General features: G+C 51.2%; 4 protein-coding genes across 11 annotated transcripts in view; 1 reads left to right on the forward strand and 3 right to left on the reverse strand.

The window, feature by feature from the left end:
* Positions 1–7175, forward strand: part of DCAF1 (DDB1 and CUL4 associated factor 1) — a 100383-nt gene extending 93208 nt beyond the window's left edge. For all 4 annotated transcript variants that reach the window (XM_007984392.3, XM_007984388.3, XM_007984390.3 and 1 more), the window contains 2 exons: positions 1714–1966; positions 6186–7175. In XM_007984392.3, the coding sequence (XP_007982583.1) occupies positions 1714–1966; positions 6186–6244 (312 nt within the window). In that variant the 3' untranslated portion in view covers positions 6245–7175. The remainder of the gene's footprint in view (positions 1–1713; positions 1967–6185) is intronic.
* A 3333-nt stretch (positions 7176–10508) lies between these two features.
* RBM15B (RNA binding motif protein 15B) lies at positions 10509–13641 on the reverse strand. The gene has a single exon (XM_007984395.3). The coding sequence runs from the start codon at positions 13512–13514 to the stop codon at positions 10842–10844; it is 2673 nt and encodes an 890-aa protein (XP_007982586.1). The 5' UTR covers positions 13515–13641; the 3' UTR covers positions 10509–10841.
* A 1897-nt stretch (positions 13642–15538) lies between these two features.
* On the reverse strand, positions 15539–20192 carry MANF (mesencephalic astrocyte derived neurotrophic factor). The gene is made up of 5 exons (XM_007986210.3): positions 19811–20192; positions 19459–19731; positions 18554–18681; positions 17018–17159; positions 15539–15972 (listed from the first exon to the last, which is right to left on the reverse strand). The coding sequence occupies exons 1-5, from the start codon at positions 20190–20192 to the stop codon at positions 15788–15790; spliced, it is 1110 nt and encodes a 369-aa protein (XP_007984401.3). The 3' UTR covers positions 15539–15787.
* A 479-nt stretch (positions 20193–20671) lies between these two features.
* DOCK3 (dedicator of cytokinesis 3) overlaps positions 20672–23913 on the reverse strand; it is a 675444-nt gene continuing 672202 nt past the window's right edge. For all 5 annotated transcript variants that reach the window (XM_073010128.1, XM_073010127.1, XM_073010126.1 and 2 more), the window contains one exon: positions 20672–23805. In XM_073010128.1, coding sequence (XP_072866229.1) covers positions 23296–23805 — 510 coding nt within the window. In that variant the 3' untranslated portion in view covers positions 20672–23295. The remainder of the gene's footprint in view (positions 23806–23913) is intronic.

A 23913-nucleotide genomic window follows, 5' to 3' on the forward strand; every position in this document is an offset into this window, starting at 1 on the left:
CTTTACTTACTTTTAAGTGCAGCACTTTGTTAGTGGATTAGCTAATTTTGGTCAAGTCTATGAAAATATGCCTGGAAAAAGAGGCAAAAGTTGTAATCTGGTAAGCACTTGGATGATTTTCCCTGTATTTGGACCCTGCTCTCCTCTCCCAGTTATTTGTATGAGCTTGTGTGCTTGTAGGGGCTGAGAGCCTGCCTGTGTTTCAGTTTATCATTGTTGCCTCCAGACACTCATAGTTCCTTTGAGGTGGGTGAATGCTTAGTATTTATCCACTCACCTCTGGAGGGGATGTGTGGCCAAGGCTATGGAATAGTCTCAGGCCTTCTATGTGTGCGTGTGTTGGCACATACACAGATGCTCCCACAAAATCTGGTACAGACCATACATGCACTTGCACAAGTATTAGGAGTACTAGGTATTTAAAAGGGGCTCAGTTTTTCCAACATAGCTGGCAGAAATTTTGAAGACTCTAAATTACTGAATTACACAGTTTATCAAAAAGTCACTAGTGGTGGTTCCAAAATTACCAGAAGTCCACGAAGTGGAGCTACCCTGCTGAATGATCCTAGCTTATGTTACACACTGGTTTCTAATGGCTGGGTAAGCACAAAATGCTTGTTTTTTAAGTGCTTGGCAGGCACTAACACCTTTAAAATGAAAAAAGATGTAACCACTCAGTATAAGTTTTAAAATAATAAAAACCCAAAAAAATTTTTTTGTGCCTACGTTGGGCTTATTCCATCTTGACTTTCATTAGGTTGATGTATTAAATGAATTTTACATTTTATTATTGTAACAATTAGAATCCTTTGCTATTGGCAAGGCTGACAGTTGATTGAGCAGAAAGATAAGTGTCCTGAGTGGCAGCTACGTTTACTTGGGAATGCCTGTTATCCCTGTCAAAGCAAAGAGGTGGGTATCTTTGTGTCCTCTCCCTTTTGAAGGGAAACAGTTGGGATTCTAATGCAAACCTGAAATCTGTGGCAGATGCCAGAATGTACCATTTACAAAGCCCAGGGTCCCTAGAACAAAGTATTTCATTGATGTTCTGGTAATTTTCTTGCCTTTGGCAAGTTCTTGTAAGAATGGAAAGAAAGATAGTTTCTCTAGCATACTTTTTTTTTTCTTTTTGGCTTATAACAGGAAATATGGGTTTCTGTTAGTGTTCTATATTTTAAGTCTTTTGTTGCAATGTTCTGATCAAATGTTTATGATAGCATGGTTAAGGAGCTTATCCACGTTCTTGGTTAGAAGATCAAGGGCAAGAGCTTGAAGGGCTGAGGAGATAATGAGCAGCTGTGTTCTTCCATTTTGTTAAACTGTTGCATTTTAGATTCTAGGTAAAAGGATTTTTTCTAGTGCCTCAGCTGATTTCCCTTGCTTTGGTTGATGCAGGTGAGAAGGAAGAGCCCCCTTGGGTTCCTAGAAGATTGATGGGAGAGACTTCCGTGAAGCGAGTAGTCTGTTTCCTTGCATAAGGGCTGTGTGACCATTAATCCTTGTCTGAGGGGTGCTTTGACAGTCTTGGGGGACATGTGTGCCTATCTCAGTCATCACTGACAAGTCTGGCTGGCTCATGAAGCCTGTGTCCGTCTAGATCACTACCGCTTCTACTGACAGTTTCCCACCCTGTCCCTTTGGTCGACTTGCCATGTGTCCCACATGGGTCAGGCCTCTGTGTTTGTACTAATGAACCTTATGCTTTCTTACTAGGAAGAGGAAGAACAGGAGGAAGAAGATGATGATGAAGATGATGACGACACCGATGATTTAGACGAGCTTGACACTGACCAGTTGCTGGAGGCAGAGTTGGAAGAGGATGACAATAATGAGAACGCAGGGGAAGATGGGGACAATGACTTCTCTCCGTCTGATGAGGAGCTAGCAAACCTTCTAGAGGAGGGAGAGGACGGGGAGGATGAAGACTCTGATGCAGATGAGGAGGTGGAACTGATCCTGGGGGATAGTAAGTATAGGGCAGAGTTCAGGCTGAGCCTTGGCACCCAGGGCAAAATCTCTTCTTTTGTGCCTATACAACTTAGGGGGCAAAGCCATACCATGGTTCTGTGCCCCGTAACTTGATTCACTGTTCTGGTCTCTTGAGGCAAAGCACCTTTGCATCTCTGCCCTCCTCTCCTTTCAGACTATGGAACCCAACCAAATGGCTGTCATCTCTTACCTTTCAAGTAGAGATTGGCAGACTTTTTCTGTAAGACTAGACAGTAAATATTTTATGCAGCCAGGAACGGTGGCTCATGCCTGTAATCCCAGCACTTTGGGAGGCTGAGGCGGGTGGATCACCTGAGGTCAGGAGTTCGAGACCAGCCTGGGCAACATGATGAAACCCTGTCTCTACTAAAAATACAAAATTAGCCAGGCATGGTGGCACATGCCTGAAATCCCAGCTACTTGGGAGGTTGAGGCAGGAGAATCACTTGAACCTGGGAGGCGGAGGTTGCAGTGAGCTGAGATCACACCACTGCACTCCAAAGCACATATATATATGTGCTTTGTAGGCCGTATGGCCTTTATTGCAGCTCTTCAACTCTGCTGTTGTAGTGAGAAAGCAGTCATAGACAATACATACATGAATGAATGTGGCTGTGTTCTAATAAAACTTTGTTTTGCAAAAATAGGTGGTGGGCTTGTAGTTTGTCAGCTCCTGCTTTAGAGAATTAGCCTTAGAATGAAAGGCCAAAGCGTTAGCTCTCCGCTCAGAGGCAGGGCTAGAATCAGTCAGAAGTAGCCCCTCATGAGGTGCTGTTCTTTTTGGGGTGAATTATAAAGAAATGCAGGCCTTCTTGTGGAGAAGCCCTTTCGTGTCTCCCTTTGGCTAATCCCTTCTAACAGCCAAGGGACAAATATTTTCCCTTTGGCTTCTGGTTCATTCACTTCCTTTTATTTACCTTTTTTTCTTAATCCAAATTTTGAGGAACAAACTCCAGTTTTTCTAGTTACTTCCCATTAGGTTTCTGAAGTCAAGTTGTCCCCTGACTATGGTAATGAATCCTGCAAAAATCAGCAAATAATTCAAAGAGCCTGTTAGCTCTGCAGCTGTACATGAATCTTCTTACCAAGGCTGTATTTTGAGGAAGCTTGAGGGTGGGAGGGTAGGGTAGTGTCTTCTATCTGTTCATCTGCTGTTGATCAACTTCTGTTTTTTCATACTTGGAGGCTGAGGTGATTCAGTGGAGTAGGCCGAAGCCATGGTCAGACATCGGGCAAGTTTTAATGAATGTTTTTGTCATATGTGAATAGTGAGACATGGGAAACAAGTTATACCTCCTTTCAATTACAGGTAGTTAGCAGGGCAGGTTGGCAGGGTCAGCAAACAGCAGGCCAGCTGATGGTGGTGCTCCCAAAATAAGACAGCATCACTTTAATTTTTCCATTCTTAATTTGAATATAAAGCCACTCAGTTTGTATTTGGCCTGTACAATTACTACCTCTTTTAGCTGTTTAGGAAATTCCTTCTTTCAAGCCAAAGGTAATCTGGAAAACTTTAACTCTTATCAGTTGTGAGAATGTTGTTACTTTATGAGAATATTTACAATGTGAAAATAATGGATCACAACTTGAGGACGTCTCAGAGTGGACTTCAGAATTGAGGTGGAGATGCAGAGTGGCATCTGGTGCACACTCCATAGCTCTTCTTGTGTTTCATAGAAGATCCCAGCTGCTGTCAGCAAGCAGAGCATTCTTAGCGCCCATAGTTTTGCCTCACACTAATCCTTTAGAGCAGTAGCTCTGAACCTTACTGGGCTTATGAAGAGCCCTTTTAGGATAGGGTGAAAGTCATAGAAATGATAGAAAACTACACCCATGTGCCCCCATGTACCTTTACATAGGCCTTGGAGTCTGCAGGGACTTGATGATTCCAGATGCAGAGCACTGGCTCTAGGAAGAGAAACACCTTGATTCTGAGACTTTTTTTTTTTTTTTTGAGACGGAATCTCGCTCTGTCACCCAGGCTGGAGTACAGTGGCTCAATCTTGGCTCACTGCAAGCTCTGCTTCCCGGATTCATGCCATTCTTCTGCCTCAGCCTCCCGAGTAGCTGGGACTACAGGCGCCTGCCACCACACCCGGCTAATTTTTTGTGTTTTTAGTAGAGACAGGGTCTCACCTTGTTAGCCAGGATGGTCTCAATCTCCTGACGTGGTGATCCGCCTGCCTCGGCCTCCCAAAGTGCTGGGATATAGGCGTGAGCCACCGCGCCTGGCCTGATTCTGAGATCTTTATGTGTCTGTGCTTGTCAGCCCTGCCTCCGAAGCCTGTATGTTGTAGAGTGATAGGTTAAACACTACAGGGATTAATTATACCTAGATTGTCTTTGCCTTAGTGACCTTTCAGAATGGGAGGTCCCAACCAGGGTTTAGGACTGGGTCACTTCAACACTTGGAGAATGGGGAAAGGATAAGGAAGGTAGAGAAAGGCGTCCTATGATCTGACCACCAGAGGGGAGTTGGTGCCCAAGCTCTGGAGGTTTTCTCTCAGACTCTGAGCCTGACAGTTATTTGCTTAAAGGAGATTGTGCTGTGATCTCGTTAAGCTGCATTTACAGTTCTTAGATGTGCGATAGCGTGGTTAAGATTCTTAGTTCTTAAGAGCTGCATAGCTGCTGGGCAGAAGGGTCTCAGGCCAGCGGGTCTGGCATTGTTGGCTTGTGGAGAGCATGAGTCCTGGGGGATGCAGTGGATGCTGCTGCAGGGATCAGGCAAGTTTGTGGTGTGGGGTGGGGACACGGTGCTGGACTTGGCTCTGGGGAGGAGGCCCTACACCTTCCTGTGACACTTCCTCCTGTAGCTCTTATAGCAGAGGAGCTGAGGCTTGCTTTGTTCAGCTGTGTTAGATAATAGTTCTTTGCCATCTCCATCTTGTTTTCCTACTCTTCACCAGTACAGTGTGCCCAGTTAGACCCAGGAACACTGGTTTTGTCAGCCATTTCTTTTGCTTACTTCAAGACTTTTCTGTATCATTGCAATGCTTTTCTTGGTTTTCCTTTGTCCACTTCAGTTTTCCTCCTAAAGGAAATTGTGTTTGGGGATGGTGAATGAAGGAAGGTTTGGGAACATGAATTGTTCTTTCTCTGTTTGTCTAAGAGTTGATTCTCTTAGGCACTGGAAAAGGCTGATGAGGGATTCTTTGCATCTAGTGACTGCTTCTTAATACACGGGGCATTTGCAGGGCTCCAGCTCAGGGTTTGTCTGTTTTACGGGGGACCTGGTTAAAATGGTTTCATAGCCTCCTGAGCTACGAGTAATCAAATTGGGCACTGAGAACTTTCCTTTTCTTTGACTCAGTGAATATTAGAGTCCCTACAGCTAGGTACCCTGTTTCTTTCTGATTTTGATCAGCCAGACATGGTGTATCTACCTCATCTCGAGGGTCCTTTTTGCTACCACTTAAGTTTCACCCCTTAACAGATCTTCCAGAAGTGTTAATGTGTCCTATGCTGCCAGAGAAGGCAGATTGTCAAGCAGAGAGGGTCCTCATCAGAGACAGTGCTGTCTTCCAGGGCGTCACACTGCTCCTGCTGGCCTCCTGCCTCTGGATGGGTAGCTGCTTCTCCTGTATTGCTGCAACTGGCCTGCACCTTTTTGGGAATATAATTTGCAGACCATATTCCGAAATTACAGAGGCATGGATGTAGGGTGACTATCTCTGTCTTGGTGGTCGGTCTTCTGAGGATCGAAGGGCGTGACTAAGGTATTTCAGAAAAGATACATCTCTCACTTTTGCCTGGTCTTAGCCTGCCTTTTTAGTAGTGGTCTCTTGAGGTCAGGCAGGCCTGTGCCCATCCTTGAAGGACACCAGAGGCCAAGGGCCATAGAGACTCACTCACTGTCCCCTCAGCTCTGCCCCTCTGCAGCCATTTAAAGTGGCATGGGGGGGAAGCTTCAGATGGCACTTGCTTGATTCCTTCAGCGCCTCCCAGGCAGGAAGCAGGGGCACCATGTCCAGGCGCTTAGGAGAGCAAAAGGTCCCAGGGAGAATACAGTTGCCAAGCAACAGGAGTATTCTCCAGAGCCAGCTCCAAGCAGTTAATTGATGTGTTTTCTTCTTTCTGGAAACTGGTATTTAACCTTGCTCGACCATGAATGTATATGAGTGCAGGTGCTTCCTTATGAAAGCTTCCTATAAGCCTAGTGTGTAATCTTGTCTCTCCCTGTTCTTCCCTTTCAGCTGACAGCTCTGACAACTCTGATTTGGAAGATGACATCATCTTATCCCTGAATGAGTGAGGAACCATCACTGCTTGGAAGAGATTCTTGGCAGGCGAGAAACTGAGTCAAATGAATTCAGAACATATTCCCTTCTCTTTCTCCCAGGGCTGTCTGTCTTTTAAGGAGCTACACGCCCTGCATTCAGAGGATTGTGGCTTAGAGAGCCTCATTGGCACCCGAGAGTCCTTCCAGAAACAATAACAACCACAAAAATGACAACAGGGACTAGGCCCTACTCTGCACCCCCGACCCCCACCCCCCACCCCCCACCATTTCCTAGAATGGACTTATCTTTCAAGGGGAAAAAAAAAAAACATGTCTCTGGGGTATTTCACAATATATTTTCTTTGTATAATGTTCTTTACTTAAAGAACAAGAAATAGTTTTTTATAAAACTTTAAAAAGGAAAAAAAAAACAGGCATTTATAACTGAGGGTATGAACTTATATCCACCAGGTCTCTTGTCCCTGCACTTCATTTTCTTTGGAAGAAAATGATGTCTAAATATAGAGGCATTTTTACATACGTATTTAAATGAAAAGGAAAATCGTGGTTTCTTAAATTGATAAGGATTAAGAATATTTTATTATAAATATAATATATGATTTTTTAACCTGTTTTGTTGCCTCATATGCTGTCAGGTTAATTTGTTTTCCTTCGTGCCAGAGTGGGGGAGGAAGACACTCTGTCTGCTGGGTAAATGCCTAAATTCACTCACCTTCATGGTTTGGGGGCAGCATGGTCATTGTGGATATTGGTTTTGTGGAGTTGAGGGAACTTAGGATATAAGTTCACTCCCTCTATTTTTCTTTGTGATTCAGTTTTTCAAAAATCTTTTTTTCTTCCCTTTCTCCCCAATGTGGAAATTACAAATCAAAGGCCTTTTTCTTTAATGTAAAGTGTATTTATTTTAAAAAAATACAAAATAAACTACAAGTCTGTCTTTGTTTATGGCCTTTCCCTATTTTCTTTTACCCAGGTGGGGTGTGTCCCTTTTTTGCAGCTCTGGCCATGCCATAGAGGAGACGCCTTCCAGGAGAGGCAGGGAGAGCATGTTCTGCCCACATAGAGCACTCCAGGGAGGAAAGTAGCTTACTCACAGTGTCTGCCCCTGCCCTGTAGCTCTGTCATGGGGAGGACCTGTTTTTGTAAGGGTAATGTGGAGAGAGGAGAAGTCAGGGCTGTGTCCCTTGTGGACGCAGCTCTCTGTCCTCATGTTCTGGATCCAATAGGCTGCTCCCAAGTACAGATTTGGTGGAACTGGAAAGGGAGGTATTCTGGGAAGTTTTGGAGGATGCAGCTGGCAAAGCTAAGGAGTGAAAGCATTTTGGCCTTCTGTGTAGCTGGGGCAACGGCCACTAATGTTTTCTGAGAGGGATTGTGACAGTGGACTTGAGCAGTCTTGGCAGGTTTGGGGTAGTGGAGCTTGGTCTGCGTTTGTAGAAAGATACTTCAGAGGCCCCTAAAATTGGCCTATGGTGAAACTGTGTAACCATCAGGCAAGGGACCAGGGATTTTTACCTTTTCACTCACCCACCCCACCCTGTTTTCCATTCCCACAATAAATACAAGATCATAGTCTCTTTCTTCGTTTGATTTTGCCCAAATAACAGCTGCTCAGTTTGTTACATAGGTATTATCCAGCTAAAGTGACTTCTCTCCCTTAACAGAGAGAAGAGGGGACAAATTTGTGAAGTAAACAAGAAACACAAGATGGCTAAAACTCTCCAGGGGCAGGTAAAGCCCTGCTGGGCTTAGGAGCACTATAGAATTTGCTGTACACACTGAAGTGGGTCTGTGTCACACAGGTATTTCTTAGTCCTCTGGAGAGCAAAGGACTCAGCTCTTTTGCTTCATGCCTCACTTTAATGGTAGTTAACACTTAACCAGTGGAATAGTCTGACTGCTGGTACTGACCAGCATCAGAAGAAAACAGGTTAACAATCAAGAAGTAGTGAAAGCACTATATTCTAGTCATTAACTCAGTGGAGCCAGTCTCAACTCTGCTGGGAGCACCCACAGGTCTCTAAGGGGGAGATAGGAACTATAATAGGGAGGCAGAATTTGTGTTGGCTTGACAACACACCCTTAGGAACATGTGCTAAGGGGCTAAGGAAGCATCAGCTCTCTTCCTTATTCTACCAGGGCTCAAAATCGGAGTCACATAGGAGGCAGCATGAGAACAGTGTCACACCACCGGTGAGGCAAATGTTGCCTTTTTGTCTTTAAGCAACACCTTAGACAGGACCTGAACCCTGGGTAGGGGCACTGGATGCCTGAAGTAAGAGTTTTCTCACTGGGGCAGTTTCATAAAATCATCAGGGCATTGACCACCTGACTTCCCCTCACTAGTGGTGGCCAAGGCCCGAGAGTTCACAGAACCTGGTGGGTCTTAAGAGCCAGAGGAAGTGGTTGAGGGCCAAGAAAGAGAAGGAAGGTCATGCCAGGGTGTTACTCCTCACCAAAACTTGGCAGTTCTTTTTGGGGCCATGGGGCACCTTTCTCTGAAGAGGGGTTGGATAAGGCAAAGGTTGAAGTGTCTTCTCCAGGCACGTTTTCTAGCATGTTTCCTTTTACTTGGTTCTGTCTCAGAAAGCTGGGAGGTAGATTCTTCCGGGTCCTGAGCACCCGCTTCATGAAGGAAGATAGGTAGCCCAGAGAAGTTTTGGACTTACATACCAAGGCCGCTCTGGCCTGTGACTCAGGCGTTTGTTGGAGATCTGCAGGAAAAACCCTGCAGTGTGCCTTCAACAGGACAAGACCCACTCCTGTTTCTGGCAGTACCAGCTACCCTGGAATGGTGGCATGTCCTGCTGTACCCAACTGACTTGCGTAGGTACCTAGCAGCTGTGACCACAGCTCAAGTAAAAACAGGCAAATAAACAAACATGTTTAACATGTCCTTGTGTTGCTGTTTTGTTATGAACGTGCTTGCTCTCTTGTGAAGTGCCTGTCCATTCCACATCACCGAGGGGTCTTCAAGAGCACTGCCAAGTGTTCCTGTGGACCAGCGTGGCCTCTCCACAGCCTGCACTGAGCCCCAGCCTCTACTCTCAGGTGTCGCTCATGCTGCCTCATCCCAGCTCAGGTAAGGGACCAGACCTGGCGAGAGGATGCCACGGCCAGCAGAATCTGGAGTTCCTGGTTATCTAGGGGCTCATTCGCTTACCAGAGCTTCTGTTCTCATCAGCCCTCACAATGTTCCCTTTGAACATCCAAGGTGCCACACAGACACTCTGAACAATGGCATTTGGGGTGTTCATGGTGACAACTGTGTGCTCTGGTTTTCCTCCCTGGCCCACACTGTCCACACCACCTCTGCATCCCTTTCCTCCCCAAGTGGCTTGAGTGGCTTCAACCTCTAGCATTGCCTGACCCCTCAGTGACTTGTGACTTACCCCCAGAAAAATATCTATTATTTCCCAATGGGCTCCACCTCAGCATCAGGGTACAAAGTGTAGGCACATGCTCTGATCTTGCACCTAGGAAGCCGTCACATCAGTTACCAAGGGCATCCCCTAGTCCACTGTGCTCCCCTGTAGCTTTGTAAAAGTACTTCAGTCTAGAGGTTCAGTATCCCCCACAAAGCTCTAGGTATGACTGGGCACGGGCCTGCTCTATTACCCATCAGCCCTGAACGACCCAGAGAAAGCCAAAAATCACAAACATCTAGGCAAAGTTCATGAGTAAATCCAAGGAAGGCTGCCTCCAACCCTCCATTCCAGTATTTGGACTGCTCGGCCCCTGGGAATATGAGGCAACTCCGTCTCCCAACGCTGGATATCCCCGGGCTGAGTGAGGCTAGAAAGGAGGCCAAAACAGAGGGAGTCTGGACAGATCAGGGGCCCTGAGACCCCCTGGCATCAACAGTGCACAGCTTCTCTTTGTACAAGACTACACAGCTGCTGAAGGCTACCTGCTGCCAAACATGCTGAGTGGGCACCCGTGCAACAGCCACAGCTCAAACTGATGATGGACACACACACCGTTTAGGGAAGAAAAAAACCATCAGTAGCTGCTAACCACAGGCCTTGGGCTCAGCCCATCCCTTCCTTTGCATGGGCTCTACTCGGGCTTGTGTAGCAGGGTCCAGAGCCCAAACTGAAGCTTGCCTGTCAGCCAAGATAAAAATGAGTGATTAGAGTCCAGACTCAGCCTGAAGAACTGAGGCCGAGAGTGACCTATGCAGCAGTGGTGCTGGAAAGATGACGTAGGACATTCGTGTACATGCACTAGGGAAGTCTTCGATTCTTAGCTTGATTAAACCAGGACTCTGAACAGGTTTAAAAATCCATCCTGACAAAGGTTTTACTGACAACTTTCCATACAGTTGGTCAAAAAATAAAAAAATACAGAACCACAGCAGACAGTATCTTGTACACTAGAAATCAACATAACTGGATTCCCTTCTCATCATTGTTTAAAAAAAAAAAAAAATTCCCCCAAAATCTAAGAACTTAGTTTTGGTGCTGGACAGGACTTTGATCCCCACCCAAATGAACCAAAATAACCCAGGAGATAATTCAAACCAAAGTGGTAAGGTAGACAGGGGATCAGATTTTTAAAATAACTGCTTTTGTGACACAAACATGACGCTGGGAAAGACAGGCTTGGGCTAGGCAGTGTCTCTGACGATGACTATCACCATGTGTTCTTCTTCTAGCTTGCCCAATGTCCTTAGTGCTGACTGGAGGTACTGCTGGGAAAAGTCGCAGGGTGGGAAGGCGTAGAGCATGCCTGTGCCATCTCTGCCCTTGGACCCCCCCACTGGCAGGCTGATCACCCCTGCGGCCTGCTTCTGTTTCAAGTAGGAAACCAGGTTCCTGAGAAGCCGCCTCTGCAGACCTGGCTCCACTGTGGGCATCCCCTCAGTGCCAAGCCCACTGGGGGTTGCCTGGGTGGCTAAGAGGACCGCATAGCCGTTGGGGCTCCCCTGCTTGATGCGTCGTGTGACCTCATCGAGCTTGGGCTGGTCCAGTCGAAGGCGCTGGGCGATCTTCAGCTGGGTCAGCTTGCTCCCAGAAGTGTGGTCTTTGAGCAGACTGCTGATTACCCCCTGATCCCCCTCTAGGATGTGCATAGATGTGGGGAAGCAGCTGTTTTTCAACACCAGAAGCCCATTCCAACCCAGCTGTAGTGTCTGAGCATACTCTGAAAGATTCTTCAGCTTTTTGGTCTCATGTTTTGGCTCTTCAAGAGGCTTGGGCTCGGCCTCCGTGGGCCGGTGATTGCGCTCGCTGTCTCTTGTCTTCTTCCCATGGGAAGAGTCTGCAGCCTCGTGGTGGTGGTGGTGGTGGCCCCGTTCCTCAGCCCCGTGTCTGCTGTTGCTGAGGGAGTTGCTGCTGGACTCCTTGGTCCCTTCACTGGAGTGGTTCTCCTTGCGGCTGCGCTCAGGGGTGCGGTCGGAGCCCCGCTCTGACTGCTGCCCACTGCCCTTGGTCCTGCTCCGTTCCTCATAAGGGGAGTGGGTTGTCCTCCCACGGTCACTGGAAAGGCTCCTCCGTTTCCGCCTCTCTTCCCAGGGCTTGGGCAAACCACGGTCCCCATCTCCCCCCCAACGCTCACCACTCCGGCTGCGCACTGAGCGACTGTAGCCCTCAAGGCTGTTTCGGCGGTCAGAGCTTTTACTGGGGGTGGTCCAGTCCCCTTCCAAAAAAGTCCGGTCTCGGTCTGAGTACAGAAGGTGTGGGGGCGTCCTATCCCGCACCAGGTCGGTGTCCAGGTTGCGGTGCCGGGTGTATCCATCTGTCAGCAGCTCATAATGCACGGGGAGTGGTGAGGGCTGGTACTGCTGGGGGTACCGAGTCTCCTCTGCTTTGGCAAAATCCACGCGGAGCCTGCGGTCTGGTCCACCCAAGGGAAAACCCCTCATTTTAGCACAGGCGGCCTGGGCTGCATCCAAGCTCTCGTACTGGATATAGGCAAAGCTATCTCCTTTGACGTGATCAATTGTCCGAATGCTCCCAAAGCGGTCAAACTCCCGGGCCAGAGCTGCCAGTGAGGTGTTAGGTCCCAAGCCACCCACCCAGAGACGAGTGGTGGGGTTGGCCTTGCCATAGCCTATCTTAATGGGGTTGCGACCAATCACTCGGCCCGACATGGCCACCTTAGCCCTATGGGCCATGTCCAGGTTCTGGAACTTGAGGAAGGCATAGGCACCACCTTGGCCACGGGCAGGTCTCTTGATGACCACCTCCTCGATGATGCCATATTTCTCGAAGGCCCGTCGCAGCTCCACCTCAGATACGCTGTGGTCCAGGTTCCCAATGAAGAGGTTGCGCGTGGCCCGCTGGTCGTCCTCGGGCATCAGGTCCTCCTCACACACAGTTGGGTAGCCATAGGGGCGCCCACGGTCGTCGTACAGCCCGTAGTAGTCCAGGGCCCGCTCTCGGGACAGTCCCACAGCGGCGGCAGCGGCGGCATCCAGGGCGAAGGCTGCGGCGGCGTGGCGGGCGCGCGGCTCCCGCAGGGGCGGGGCAGCGACGGGGGACAGCGAGCGCTGCTTGTACTGGTAGCCTCCGTGCAGCGGGAGGTAGCCGAGCGGGTCGGTGGGCGCGGGCGGCCCTGGGGGAGGCGTGGAAGCGGCGGCGCTGCTGCTGCTACTTCGCCGACTGCTCCCGCCGCCGCCGCGCAGGTACACGGGCTCTACCTTGAGCGGGCGGTCGTAGAGCAGCAGCTGGCGGGCCAGGGCGTGCTGGCGGGCCTCGCGCGCGTCTTGTGGGTGCCGGAAGTTCACGTAGGCCACACGGCCCAGCTCAGGCGTGTGCGACAGGCGGAGGCTGATCTCGCCGAAGCGCTTGAACTGGTGGAAGAGCCGGTCTTCGAGGTGCTCGGCAGGCAGCGCCGGGCTCAGGCTGCTGATGAGCAGTGTCTTGTACTCAGGCGCGGCTGCGGATGAGCCGGGACCCGCGGGCTCGGCCCCAGGCGGTGGCGGAGGCGGCGGCAGAGGAGACGCGCGGGGCGACAAGCCGGAGGCGCCCGGGTCCCCCGAGGCCTTGCCGCCGCGTCCCCCGCCGCCAGCGCCGGAGCCCGAGGAGCGCCCGCTACTCGCGCGGTGATTCGCGTCCCCGGTGCCGCGGCCGTCGCGATGCCCGCCCCCGCCGCTTCCGCTGCCGCGGGGTTTGTCGCGGGCCCGCGCTGGAACCGGGTGCTTGGCGCCGCCAGAGGCCTTGTGCGCCGCCCGCCGCCCGCCCGCCTCCGCCTCCCGTTCGCGCTCCCGCGGACGCTTGGCCGACGATGACGAGCCGCGCCCGCTCGGGCTAGAGTCTCGCTCGCTCTGCCGCTTCATGGCGCTGGCGCGGCGGGCGGGCGGCCCGTAGGTTTCTCACAGCGGCGGCGGCGGCGGCCGAGGAGGCAGCGCCCCCGGCGCCGCCATCTTGGACAAAAGGACTCGGCACGGCGGTGGCGGCGGGGCGGGGCGGGAGCGGCGCCGAGGGGCCGGGCATTGCGTTATCAAGCTGCGCCGGCCGTGCCACGTGACCCTGCGGCGGGCGGGGCGAGACCCGCGCTGGGCCTGCCTCATCGCGCAGCGTCGCCCAGTGCCATGTGACCCTGTGAGTGCCGGGTGAGTGGGCTTGGGCCGCGCGCTCTGCCGCCACCGCGCGGCCTGTATGGCAGATGCTTGAGGCTACGCGGAGTGTAGGGAACCCTGAGAGGCCGGCGGGACGACCTAACGCTTTGTGCTCACTGGCGTGCTTTGCCGCTTTGGGTCCAACTACCTCCTCCTGCAGGCGCTGGAACCCGCGCTGACTGGAGCAAGAGTGGCAGTTTCCATGGGCGTTGGGGTCTGGGGCATTAACCCAGTCAGTGGTCTCTTTAGCATCCCCTCAGTCCCAGGACTAGGCTTGAGGAAACCCCGCATCACCCTCCTTGGCATCTCCTGCCTGGGATCTGGGGATGACAGCCCCAAGGACTAATGCATGCCCTTCCTTAGCCCCTGTCCAGGATCCAAGGCCCACATTCCACGCATTCTCCACGTGTAGGTTCACCTGCAGGAGTCCCCGAAAAGGCCATGAGGACAATTGTTGTCATTCAGGTAAGCGGAGACAAGCCTGCAGTTGCAGTTCAGTTGGAATAGACTCTCTAACACCACTCTTGGGTCCCACCCTCTTCTGTGGGCATCTGGGCAGACAGCAGGCTGGAAAGGTAGGGCCACAAGAGCTAAGGATGAAGACGCCATATGCACAGATAGTGCCAGCCGTTATCAGTTTGCCACGCTGACCCTTCGTTGGCCAGTACCCTCCTGTTCATCACCTTCAGGAGGACCTCTTCTCTCCAGGTGAGGTGAGGGAAAGGGTGCCCAGGTGCTCAAGCCCATTGAGGAAGCTTTCATTCTTCAAGGACAGTTGCTGGAGCCATGGTAGAACCTGACCCAATTCCCGACACAGAATCCTTGCGATGGGGAAGAGCACACCAAGTCATGGCATCTTCTCACAATGAGAAAGCAGCTCCTGGAGCAGCTCAGGCAGGTGCAGGGGGAAAGGTCTTGGAAGAAAGCAACGGGTTCCACAGCAGCCTGTAAGGCCTCCTACTGGCAAACTGAGCTTAGGAGACACAAGTGATCTAAGGCAAGAGCAGTTCCTTGGAAAGCACTGGTTCTTAGTTCGTCCTTTCAGGTGGTTTCTACAGGTGTTTTCATTGAGCCACAGCTCACACTAACAACTGGGTTTCCTAAGCACCAATGCCACAGAGCGTGGCTTAAGGAGCAGACTCCAAAAAAACCCTGGACCTCAACTGTTTGACTAATCTAGGGTAAACAAAGGCAAAAGGCAGCTTCCCACTCCCTCCTTGTATAAGCTGACTCCTGCTAGTCTTGCAAAAACTGGAATAGACATCAGAGGCTTGGAATGGACAAAAGAGCAAGTGGCCAGGCCAACAGCATCGAGATGTCAGTGCTGACATGCACTGTTATTGAAGACATCCTTGCGGAAAACCACACTCCACACACCCTGTCTTGCTTGTACTGAACCACAATTTAAGGCCCTCCAATGTATCCAGACTCACTCCTCCTAAAGCTGTGGCCTCCAGCTCTCTTGGGTGGCTAAGACAGACGGTATCAAGCGGCAGAGTATCAAGCCCAGCACCCCCTACCTTCTTTCTGCTGAGGTGCCTGCTGCCCTCTAGTGGCACACACCCAGGTACATCAGCGGCCCTAGCCCCTATGTCCTGCTCTGGTCTTTTCAGCGCTGGTGGGTTGAGGGATAAATGGAAATGAATATCCCCCCAAACTTTGCAACTGGAAAGCATAAACTGGTACGAACCTTCTGGGGCAAAACCCCATTTCAGTATTCACCATTATTCTCCACAGACAGCTAGAAATTTTTTTTCTTTAATAAAAAAATCCCAGACACACTTTGAAGTCCTAGAGTACACCAGCAACAGAAGGAAGGGAATCCCCTCATGGGGGTACTGTAGGGCCAGCATCATCAGGAAAGCTCCAGGCTTCACATCTGATACAGTATTGTCAGGAACCCACTTAAAAAATAAATTACAAAACGGCTGTTTTGGGAGCAAGCAGTTGAACTGTTTTTTCCCCCTCAGGTGCAACAGAGATTGAGCAGACTACAAATCAGTCCGTGCACTGGCTGCCTTGGGGGCATATTTAGGCATCAGTTCATTTATCTTCCGGATGTAGTCAGACTTTTCTGCACAGCCTTTGCATGTCTCCCCCCAGTCATCCAGAATCTTCTTCAGCTCTTTAACTCGGAGCTTCTTCAGGTCCACTGTGCTCAGGTCGATCTGCTTGTCTGGAGGAGAGAGCAGGGAGAGTCACTGGCTGGATGGAGCAGCCGCAGTCCCCCAGTAGTCCCAGAATATATCACTCCCCGAATGGCCAAACCAGCCCTACTGGTTTCAGAGGAAGAGACATTTCCAGACACATTTACAGGCATGTCAGTGCCTACTGCCCCCACAAGAGGGAACTAGCCTCTTCACCAGGAAGGCTGGCCACATATTGTGTCTACTACAGATATGCAGTGTGGACAAGGATAGGGACAGAGGCTACACTGTCCTTACAGGAGAAACGTGGTTCCCATCTTCCAAGGGCCTCTGACATAGTCACCACAGACTTAACAGCTCCAGGCTGGTGACAAAGAGCAGCCCTGCTCAGGCCCTTGAGGAACTTACTCTCCATGACCACAGTGACCTGGAGCCAACTGGACCTGTACCAGGATGACTCTCAGAAGACCCAAGTGGGCGAACACAGGTCCTTGGCCATTCAAGTTTTTCAAAAGACGCCCTGTTTCTGAAGACTGGGACTATGTACAACCAGAGACCCAGTCAGCAAGAGAGATGCTGTAGTTCCTAACTCTTGGGCTTGCATACTTGGACATAGCGTTTCTTTTCAGAATAGTAAAGATCACTGGGGCTTCAGAGCTGGCAGCCAGAACCAGCCTGTTAAACCCAAGTCGTACCATGTCACTTCTCTGCTCAAAAACTCCTAATGCTCCTAACTTCACGCAGATTAAAAGCCCTCACCAGCCTGCAATGCTCTCTGACTTGCCATGCCACTGGCCACCTTTATCCTGCCTGTATCCTCTGCCTGGAATGCTCTTCCATTAGTTAGCCTCTTGGCTAATCCTCACCTCCTTCAAAGTTTGCTGAAATATAACCTATTCAATAAGGCCTATTCTGACCTCCACCCACTTCCATGCCAGAGCCCTCCAGCATTTAGCACCATCTGTCAAACAATACAATCCACTCATGACTCTAGCTCATCATTTTCCTCTCCCAGATGGGAAATAAACCCAGAAGGTGCACAGCATTCATTAAGTAAGGACTAGGCGTACTCACCATACTTTAGCTCACAGATCTGGCTGTCCTTCTTCTTAAGCTTCTCACAGATCTTCTCCACAGGGATGTGGTGGGCCAGAGGCTTTGATACCTCATTGATGATTTTGGTGGCTGCATCATCTGTGGCCCCGATATAGTAGCACTGCATCAAGAAAGGACAGTGGCCTTCAGGAGGTGCTTGAGAGCCATCGCCTCCAAACATACTGACACCTTGAGACATCGTCTCTCTGGTAGGGCCTAACTTTTTTTTTTTGAGATAGGGTCCCCCTGTCGCCCAGGCTGGAATGCAGTGGCATGATCATGACTCCCTGCAGCTTCAATCTGTTGGGTGGTGATCCTTCCCACTCAGCCGCCCTAGTAGCTGGGTCTACCAGTGTGGGCCACCACATCCAGCTAATTAAAACTTTTTTTTTTTTTGAGACGGAGTTTCACGCTGTCACCCAGGCTGGAGTGTAGTGGCATGATCTCGGCTCACTGCAACCTCTGCCTCCCAGGTTCAAGCAATTCTCCCTGCTTCAGCCTCCTGAGTAGCTGGGATTACAGACGCCTGCCACCATGCCTGGCTAATTTTTGTATTTTTTAGTAGAGATGGGGTTTTGCCATGTTGGCCAGGCTGGTCTTGAATTCCTGACCTCAGGTGATTCACCCACCTCGGTCTCCCAAAGTGCTGGGATTACAGGTGTGAGCCACCGTGCCCGGCTTAAACATTTTTTTGTGGAGATGGGATTTCACCACTTTGCTCAGGCTGATCTCAAACTCCTAAGCTCAAGCAATCCTCCCACCTTGGCCTCCCAAAGTGCTAAGATGACAGGCATGAGCCACCGCACCTGGCCCACAGCTGCAGTTTTCAGTGCCCTGCGTGTACTGGTAGTCAGATTCAGTCAGTGTAAACCCTGGACTCTTAACACATGCTCAGTCCAAGCTGGCAGCCACCAAATGAGTTTAAGTGTCATCAGGGTTCAAACCTTTAACAGAGGGATAAGCCAGAGACTGCCAGGGAAATTAAAGTTAGAAAACCCATTGCTTCACTAGGACTCTTGTCTTGATTTGGCCCTTGCCTATCCTGTGGGCACCCTGTCACCTTCTCCTGTCCACATACATGCCAAACTCGTTCAGGCCTCTGGGCACTCACACTGCTGTTCCCTGTATGGGACGTTCTTATCTCACTTCAATGATAACCTTTCCTCAGAGACTTCATGGCCACTCTAAATCAGCGCCTACTGGTCCATTTTCTTCATGACACCCAGACACTGCATTATGTGTGTGCCTGACTGTCACTTCTTTCCCCTGATACTCCCAGTGCCCAGCACATAGTAGGTGCTTAATAAAGACTAACAGGATTAAAAAAAAAAATCACAGTTGCAAAATACATGCCTGCTTTGGGAAGGACATAGAAACACTTCAGTCTCACATTAGTTTATGGAGAGTAGCTGGCTTCCTGAATAGAGAGGCGGGCAAGGCCTTTTATCAAAAGGCTAGTGAAGCTGAGGGTTAACATGAGCCAGGGCCAGTTGGGGAGGGTCACCAACTACTTACCAACCGATTCTCTTTGCCTCTTGCTTCTCGGCAGAACTTTATAAGCTCGTTTTCAATAGTGGCTGGTGAGAATGTGACATCTCTGTCTTTGAGGTCCTGGTAAAATCTTCCCAGATAAGAAATACAAACTGGAAAAGAGAGGGACGGGAGATGCTCAGCAATCACCAAGCTGTTCCAATCCACCAGGAAGGAACTCCGCCAACAATTTTAATAGGAGACATAGGGATGAATCATTTGAGGTGAGCTTTTCCATCACCGATTTTTCTCAGTTGCCTACAGGTAGACGGAACCCGGTTCAAGGTGGCAGGGGTCCTCTGGTACACCCAGGGAATCAAAAGACCAAGCATCACCCAATGACCTATAAACGACTCCTCCCTGCTCCTTTCATCAAGTTTAAGCCCATGGTGAACACGTGTCCTTGAGACGGGACTCACTGTGACCTCGTAAATGGAGAGACTGGAAGGTGAGGAGAAAAACCATCAAAATGCTGCTGTTAATTTCCAAATACAACAGCGGACCCAGAGGTGCAGCTTCGTGATCCCTACAGACAGGACGCAGCACCCACGGCCAGCCCTGGGGCTCCCGACGTCGGACGGGGAGCGGTAACCTCTGGACGGTGGTGGGGACAATAACTCAGGCGTGATGGAGATTTCAGGCCAAGTTTTCAACGGTATCTAGTCTCAACTTTTCCTCGTCGAACCAATGTTTTCTAGGCCCGGGCAAGATTTACTAGGGCGGGCGCCGGAGCCTCCTCGTGCAGGCCCCGCCGGGACCCCCCGTCGCCCCCGCCCCCGCCCTCGCCCTCGCCCTCGCCCTCTTGGCCCCCGCCGTCTGGTGATTTTGTGGGGTTTAGCGCCGTCGCCAGAACGGTCACGGAGCGCGGCCCCAGGCCCCCCATCCAGCACCTTCGCAGTCGCCCGGCCGCAGCGCCCGGCCGCCCGGCAGCACGCTCAGAGCCAGCGCCACCGCCAGCCCCTGCGTAGCCCACATCCTCCTCCTCCTCCTCCGCTGCCGCCGCCGACCGACTGAACCGCACCCGCCGCGCCGCGCCGCCTCCAAGTCCCGGCCGCGCGCCGTAGCTCCCCATTGGCGGGGGGCCCTCCGCGCCCTCCCACACGCCACATCTCCATTGGTCCATAAGCCGTGGAGCCCAGACGGGCGGCTCCACGCTGCCCTCCCTCATTGGCTGGTGGTGTCTGAGCCCTAGACAGTTGTCGGCTGCTGATTGAACCCGGGCCGGCCGCAGGAAGCGGCTACAGCAGCGACGGAAGCGGTGTGGGCCGCCATATTGGGTAAGGGCAGCGACTCTGCTGAGGCTGGCTACCGCTAGCTGAAATGGGGTTCGCCACTGCCTTACATCTGTTGAGTTGACCCGCGTACCCCTGCTCTGGGCCCCAGGCTTGCTCGAAAAACCCTGCGGATTTCCTCGCCCGGACTCAGACTCGTGGCGCAGTTGTTCTGGGGTCAGCCAAGACAGCAGGTTAGGCAGGGAGGGCGGGCGACCGCAGGCAAGACTCAAAAAAGTCTCTTTCCTTTTTTCTTCTTTCATACGCGTGGGCAACGGACCCAACCGTTGGAAGCCCATCTGCTGAACCTCCACCTGACCGGAGCCCGCCGTGCGTAGGCTGACTGGAGACATGCGGGGTGGACGGACTGCGGGACATCCGGAGGAAGGGCTCAAGGCGCGCCAATCTCAAAGCTGGGCCGCCACTCTAGACCGTGGAGGGCAGCGCCCGGGCCGCATCATCGGTCGAGGATATGGGGTCGCCTCAGAGTGGGAAGGTGAGGGGCTCGGGAGGTGCCCTTACAAGCTCAGAAGCGTGGCTTAGTGGCTGGCCCGCCTCCTCCTGCATCCCCGCTAGGCCTTCGGGGTCCCCTGTTGCTGAGGGGCCTCCTGAGTGGGGTCCCGGGGATCAGCAGAGAAGCACTGGAGGATGTTTCCATTTCGACTGCCCTCCTTTCAGGTGCCCTCCTGGCTGCCTGCCTTGGGGAAGGGTTGGCTCTACTCAGTGCAAAAAGGACATGTCTATGGGGCTAAAAAGGGCTTGGAGCCCAGCGACAAGGGTTGGAGAGGGGCACATCCTCTGCTCCCATTCAGTGAATTCAGTGGATCATTATCAGATATTCATCTTTAATTCACATCACAGCAGTCAAGGAAGTGGGGAAAGGGGGAAAAAATCAAGTGGCAGATATTTACATCTAAAATTCACATTACTTGTTGGATTTTGAACATGCTACCACAATATATACAGTAAAATACCTCTTGGGACAGTGGTACAAATTTTGTTTCCTTTAACTTTGCTTTTCTGGTACAGGTAAGATCATTTTTAAATCACTTGTTTTCTTTAAACATGAATACACAAAAGAATGGTTAGAAGTTTTCTTGTTTTAAATAAGCACAGAATGCGTGAGGTTAAAAACACATTTATAGTGCTGAATACCAATTGGACATCACACTCTATACATTTTTTGCTCAAATTCCTGTACAAATACACAGCATTCAAATAGGTATTTACAAATAAGCTTGAAAGAATGAAAATCAGTATTTTACAATCTTCTCAAAGGGTTCTCATCTCTGGCCTCCCATTTCCCCTCAGACTGAATAATTCTCCAACAAAAGGGATTTCAGAATGTGTCCTTTTCATTCAGTTAGGGAAAATGGAGAGGGGAAACAAACGGTTTCAACTTGCATAATGCTAAGCCAAATGAACCCATACTCCCCTCCTTACCTCTTGTGCCACGAAGTGGAGAAGGTAGCTGTTCTTATGGGATGACTGCCTTGTCCAGGGATTGACGTTCAGTAGTGCCTTAAAATCTAAGCCCTCCTACCTATGAATCAAATCTGAAGCTAGCCCCAACCCTCTAACACCTGTGAACACCAGATGGTCCAGAGATTGAAGCTTGCAAATAAATGTAGGCTGAGAAGCAGGCCAGCCCTTTTAGGTGAGGGCTGCTGTGACTGACCCACATCCTCAGCAGCCTTCTGCCCCACTCTGCCTGGAGTGAACCTGATGGTATCAGAAGGGACCCACACTGATGATAAAGCCCCAGAAAAACCCTGAAGGTAATTCAGACCTCCATCTTTCCCAGTAGGTTATTAGCATTTCTGTTAAACAAGCTGGGGTTTGTTTACAAGTGAAAAACACCCTGACCATGGCCTTTACTGTCTGGAAATAGGGGCAGTGGAGAAGGGACGAGGGGCTCGGGCCCAGGGCCTGGCTGTGGAGGTCACACAGGCCAGCAGAAGAGGAAATGGGGGCAACATGCCTGCCCAACAAGGCAGCCTTGTGACCATCATTAATGTGAACTTGAGCAAATAAAAGAAATATTTTGTAGGCTTTTTTTTTTTTTAAAGTAACTTAAAAGCACCCTGGTGAAGTACTACTATACCCACCTGACCCGATCCCCCCAAATAATAAACTGAGAGGAAAATCAGTGCCCTGACTTGAATGAGTTTCCTCTAAAGACACCACTGCTCTGCTTTATAGTTTCCTATAAAGACACCAACAGACTGGGGAGACTGGAGAAACTGCCCTCCTGCCAGCCCCAAACCCTGAGTGGTGGTCCCCATGGCCTGGAGCAGGTTGCTGTATGTGGCCACTTGGGAGATGACAATTCTACCTGCATGGCTATCTGCTTCCAAAAGGAGAAGCCCCCTCCCACCCTCTTTACCAAGGAGCCTGCTGAATCTGACCACATGTCCTCAGGGCCTGGAAGCCTGGCTAGGCAGCCACCCCCATGGCTCAGAGGTAGTGCTGAAAATCCCTGATTCAGGAGCTGATGGTAGGCATTCTGAACGCTTCTGAAAGCTTCGAGGATTTCTGGCGCCTGCCACACCCCAGACTCACTCTTACACCAGTCTCTACCACATAGGAAGGGGACCAGCTCCCCCTAGGAGGAAGGTGGCTAGGATAGCCCCTCTGGCTCCATACCTCCACTCAAACCCCAGAGGGTGAGAGATAACCCTTGCAGATCCAGTCACCACTGGGGCTCCTGTGGGGCATGAGGTGTTTCAAGAATGGAAGGGAGCAAATGGTCAGAAATAATGTGATGGAGAGAAAAATCCAAGATGGAGTAGGAGACGGCTGGCCCATTGAACCCTGGCACTTCCCTGGGCATGCAGTTGGGCCAGTCACGTGCCTGAGCCAGCAGGTTGGTCCAGCCAGCCCCTCAGTAGCACACTCCTGGATGGAAGAGGGGCAGGTGGACAGGCATTTGTGCAAAACGGCTTGTGGCCCTTTTTCCACCTGTGACATGTCTATATGGTCCTTGCAATCCCTGAATGCAACCATGAACTCTTCTGTCCATACAGCAAAGGAAGAGGTCCTTAGTGCAATTTCCATTCTGTGCATCTCTACCCTGGAGGGAGGACCTGGGCTCCCGCTCCTGGGCCCTGCAGTGTGGCAAAGTGATTCTGTCTGTGCAATTTCTCCATATAGCTCCACATGGTCCAGAACTGCAGGAGGAAGAAAGCATCTACTGCATAAAGGAAAGAAAGGAAAACCCATAGAAATGGAAATGTAAAAAAATAAAAAGGGAAGCCACAACCCTTCATGCTGCTGTGGCCTCTGTACATGGCAACACATGAGTTCACGGCAGTAGAATGGAGACTTGGGGTGGTTCTCTCCTGAGTGCCAAGCCTCTCTGGCTCCCTGGGGTCGGGCTGGGGGACTTGCTTTTCAGACCTGGAGTGGTTGGCAAGCTGCTTACTGAGGGCGGCATCCCAGCCGCCTCATTGCCCCTCACTGCTCCCCTCGGCCGTGCTCCCAAGCCATGCGGGCCTGCTCCTCCTTAGCGCTCCCAGGAGGCAATGAAGCCTTGCGGTGCAGGCCTCGAGGCCTCTCAGTCTCTTCACGCAGCAGCACCCCCTCATCGTGCTCCAGGGCTGGCAGGCGGGGGTGGTAGGGCTTGGGCGGCAGCGCAGGCGGGTCCATGGGGTCCTGAGGGATGACGCACCCTGGGGCTGAGTGGCTTCGGCATGGCTGGGCCTTGATGGAGTCCAGGACGGCAGACTCAGAGAGGCTGTAGTGGACAGGGAGGTAGGGTGGCTCAAGATCTTCGTCAGCATTCCATGCTTGGCTTGGCATGGAGTCCATGGTGTCAGTGCGAGGTGGGACCTCCGAGGAGTGCCCAAAGTTACTCTCACTCAAGGAGGACACGCCGCTGCTGGCACTGCCGGACAGCGTAGAGTTGCTGCCGTCCAGACCTGACTGGGGGCTTGTTGGGGAGGCTGGGATAGGGTGGAGAGGAGACTGTGAACGAAAGGGTGGGCATGTTAGAATCCCTCTCTCCAGACAGGCTGACTTGCCCGCCATGGGAACACCAAGAGCCTGCTTATGAATGAACTTTAACCCTCACCA

The sequence above is a fragment of the Chlorocebus sabaeus genome, chromosome 22 (genome assembly GCF_047675955.1).
Source record: "Chlorocebus sabaeus isolate Y175 chromosome 22, mChlSab1.0.hap1, whole genome shotgun sequence".
NCBI classification, from domain to species: Eukaryota; Metazoa; Chordata; class Mammalia; order Primates; family Cercopithecidae; genus Chlorocebus; species Chlorocebus sabaeus.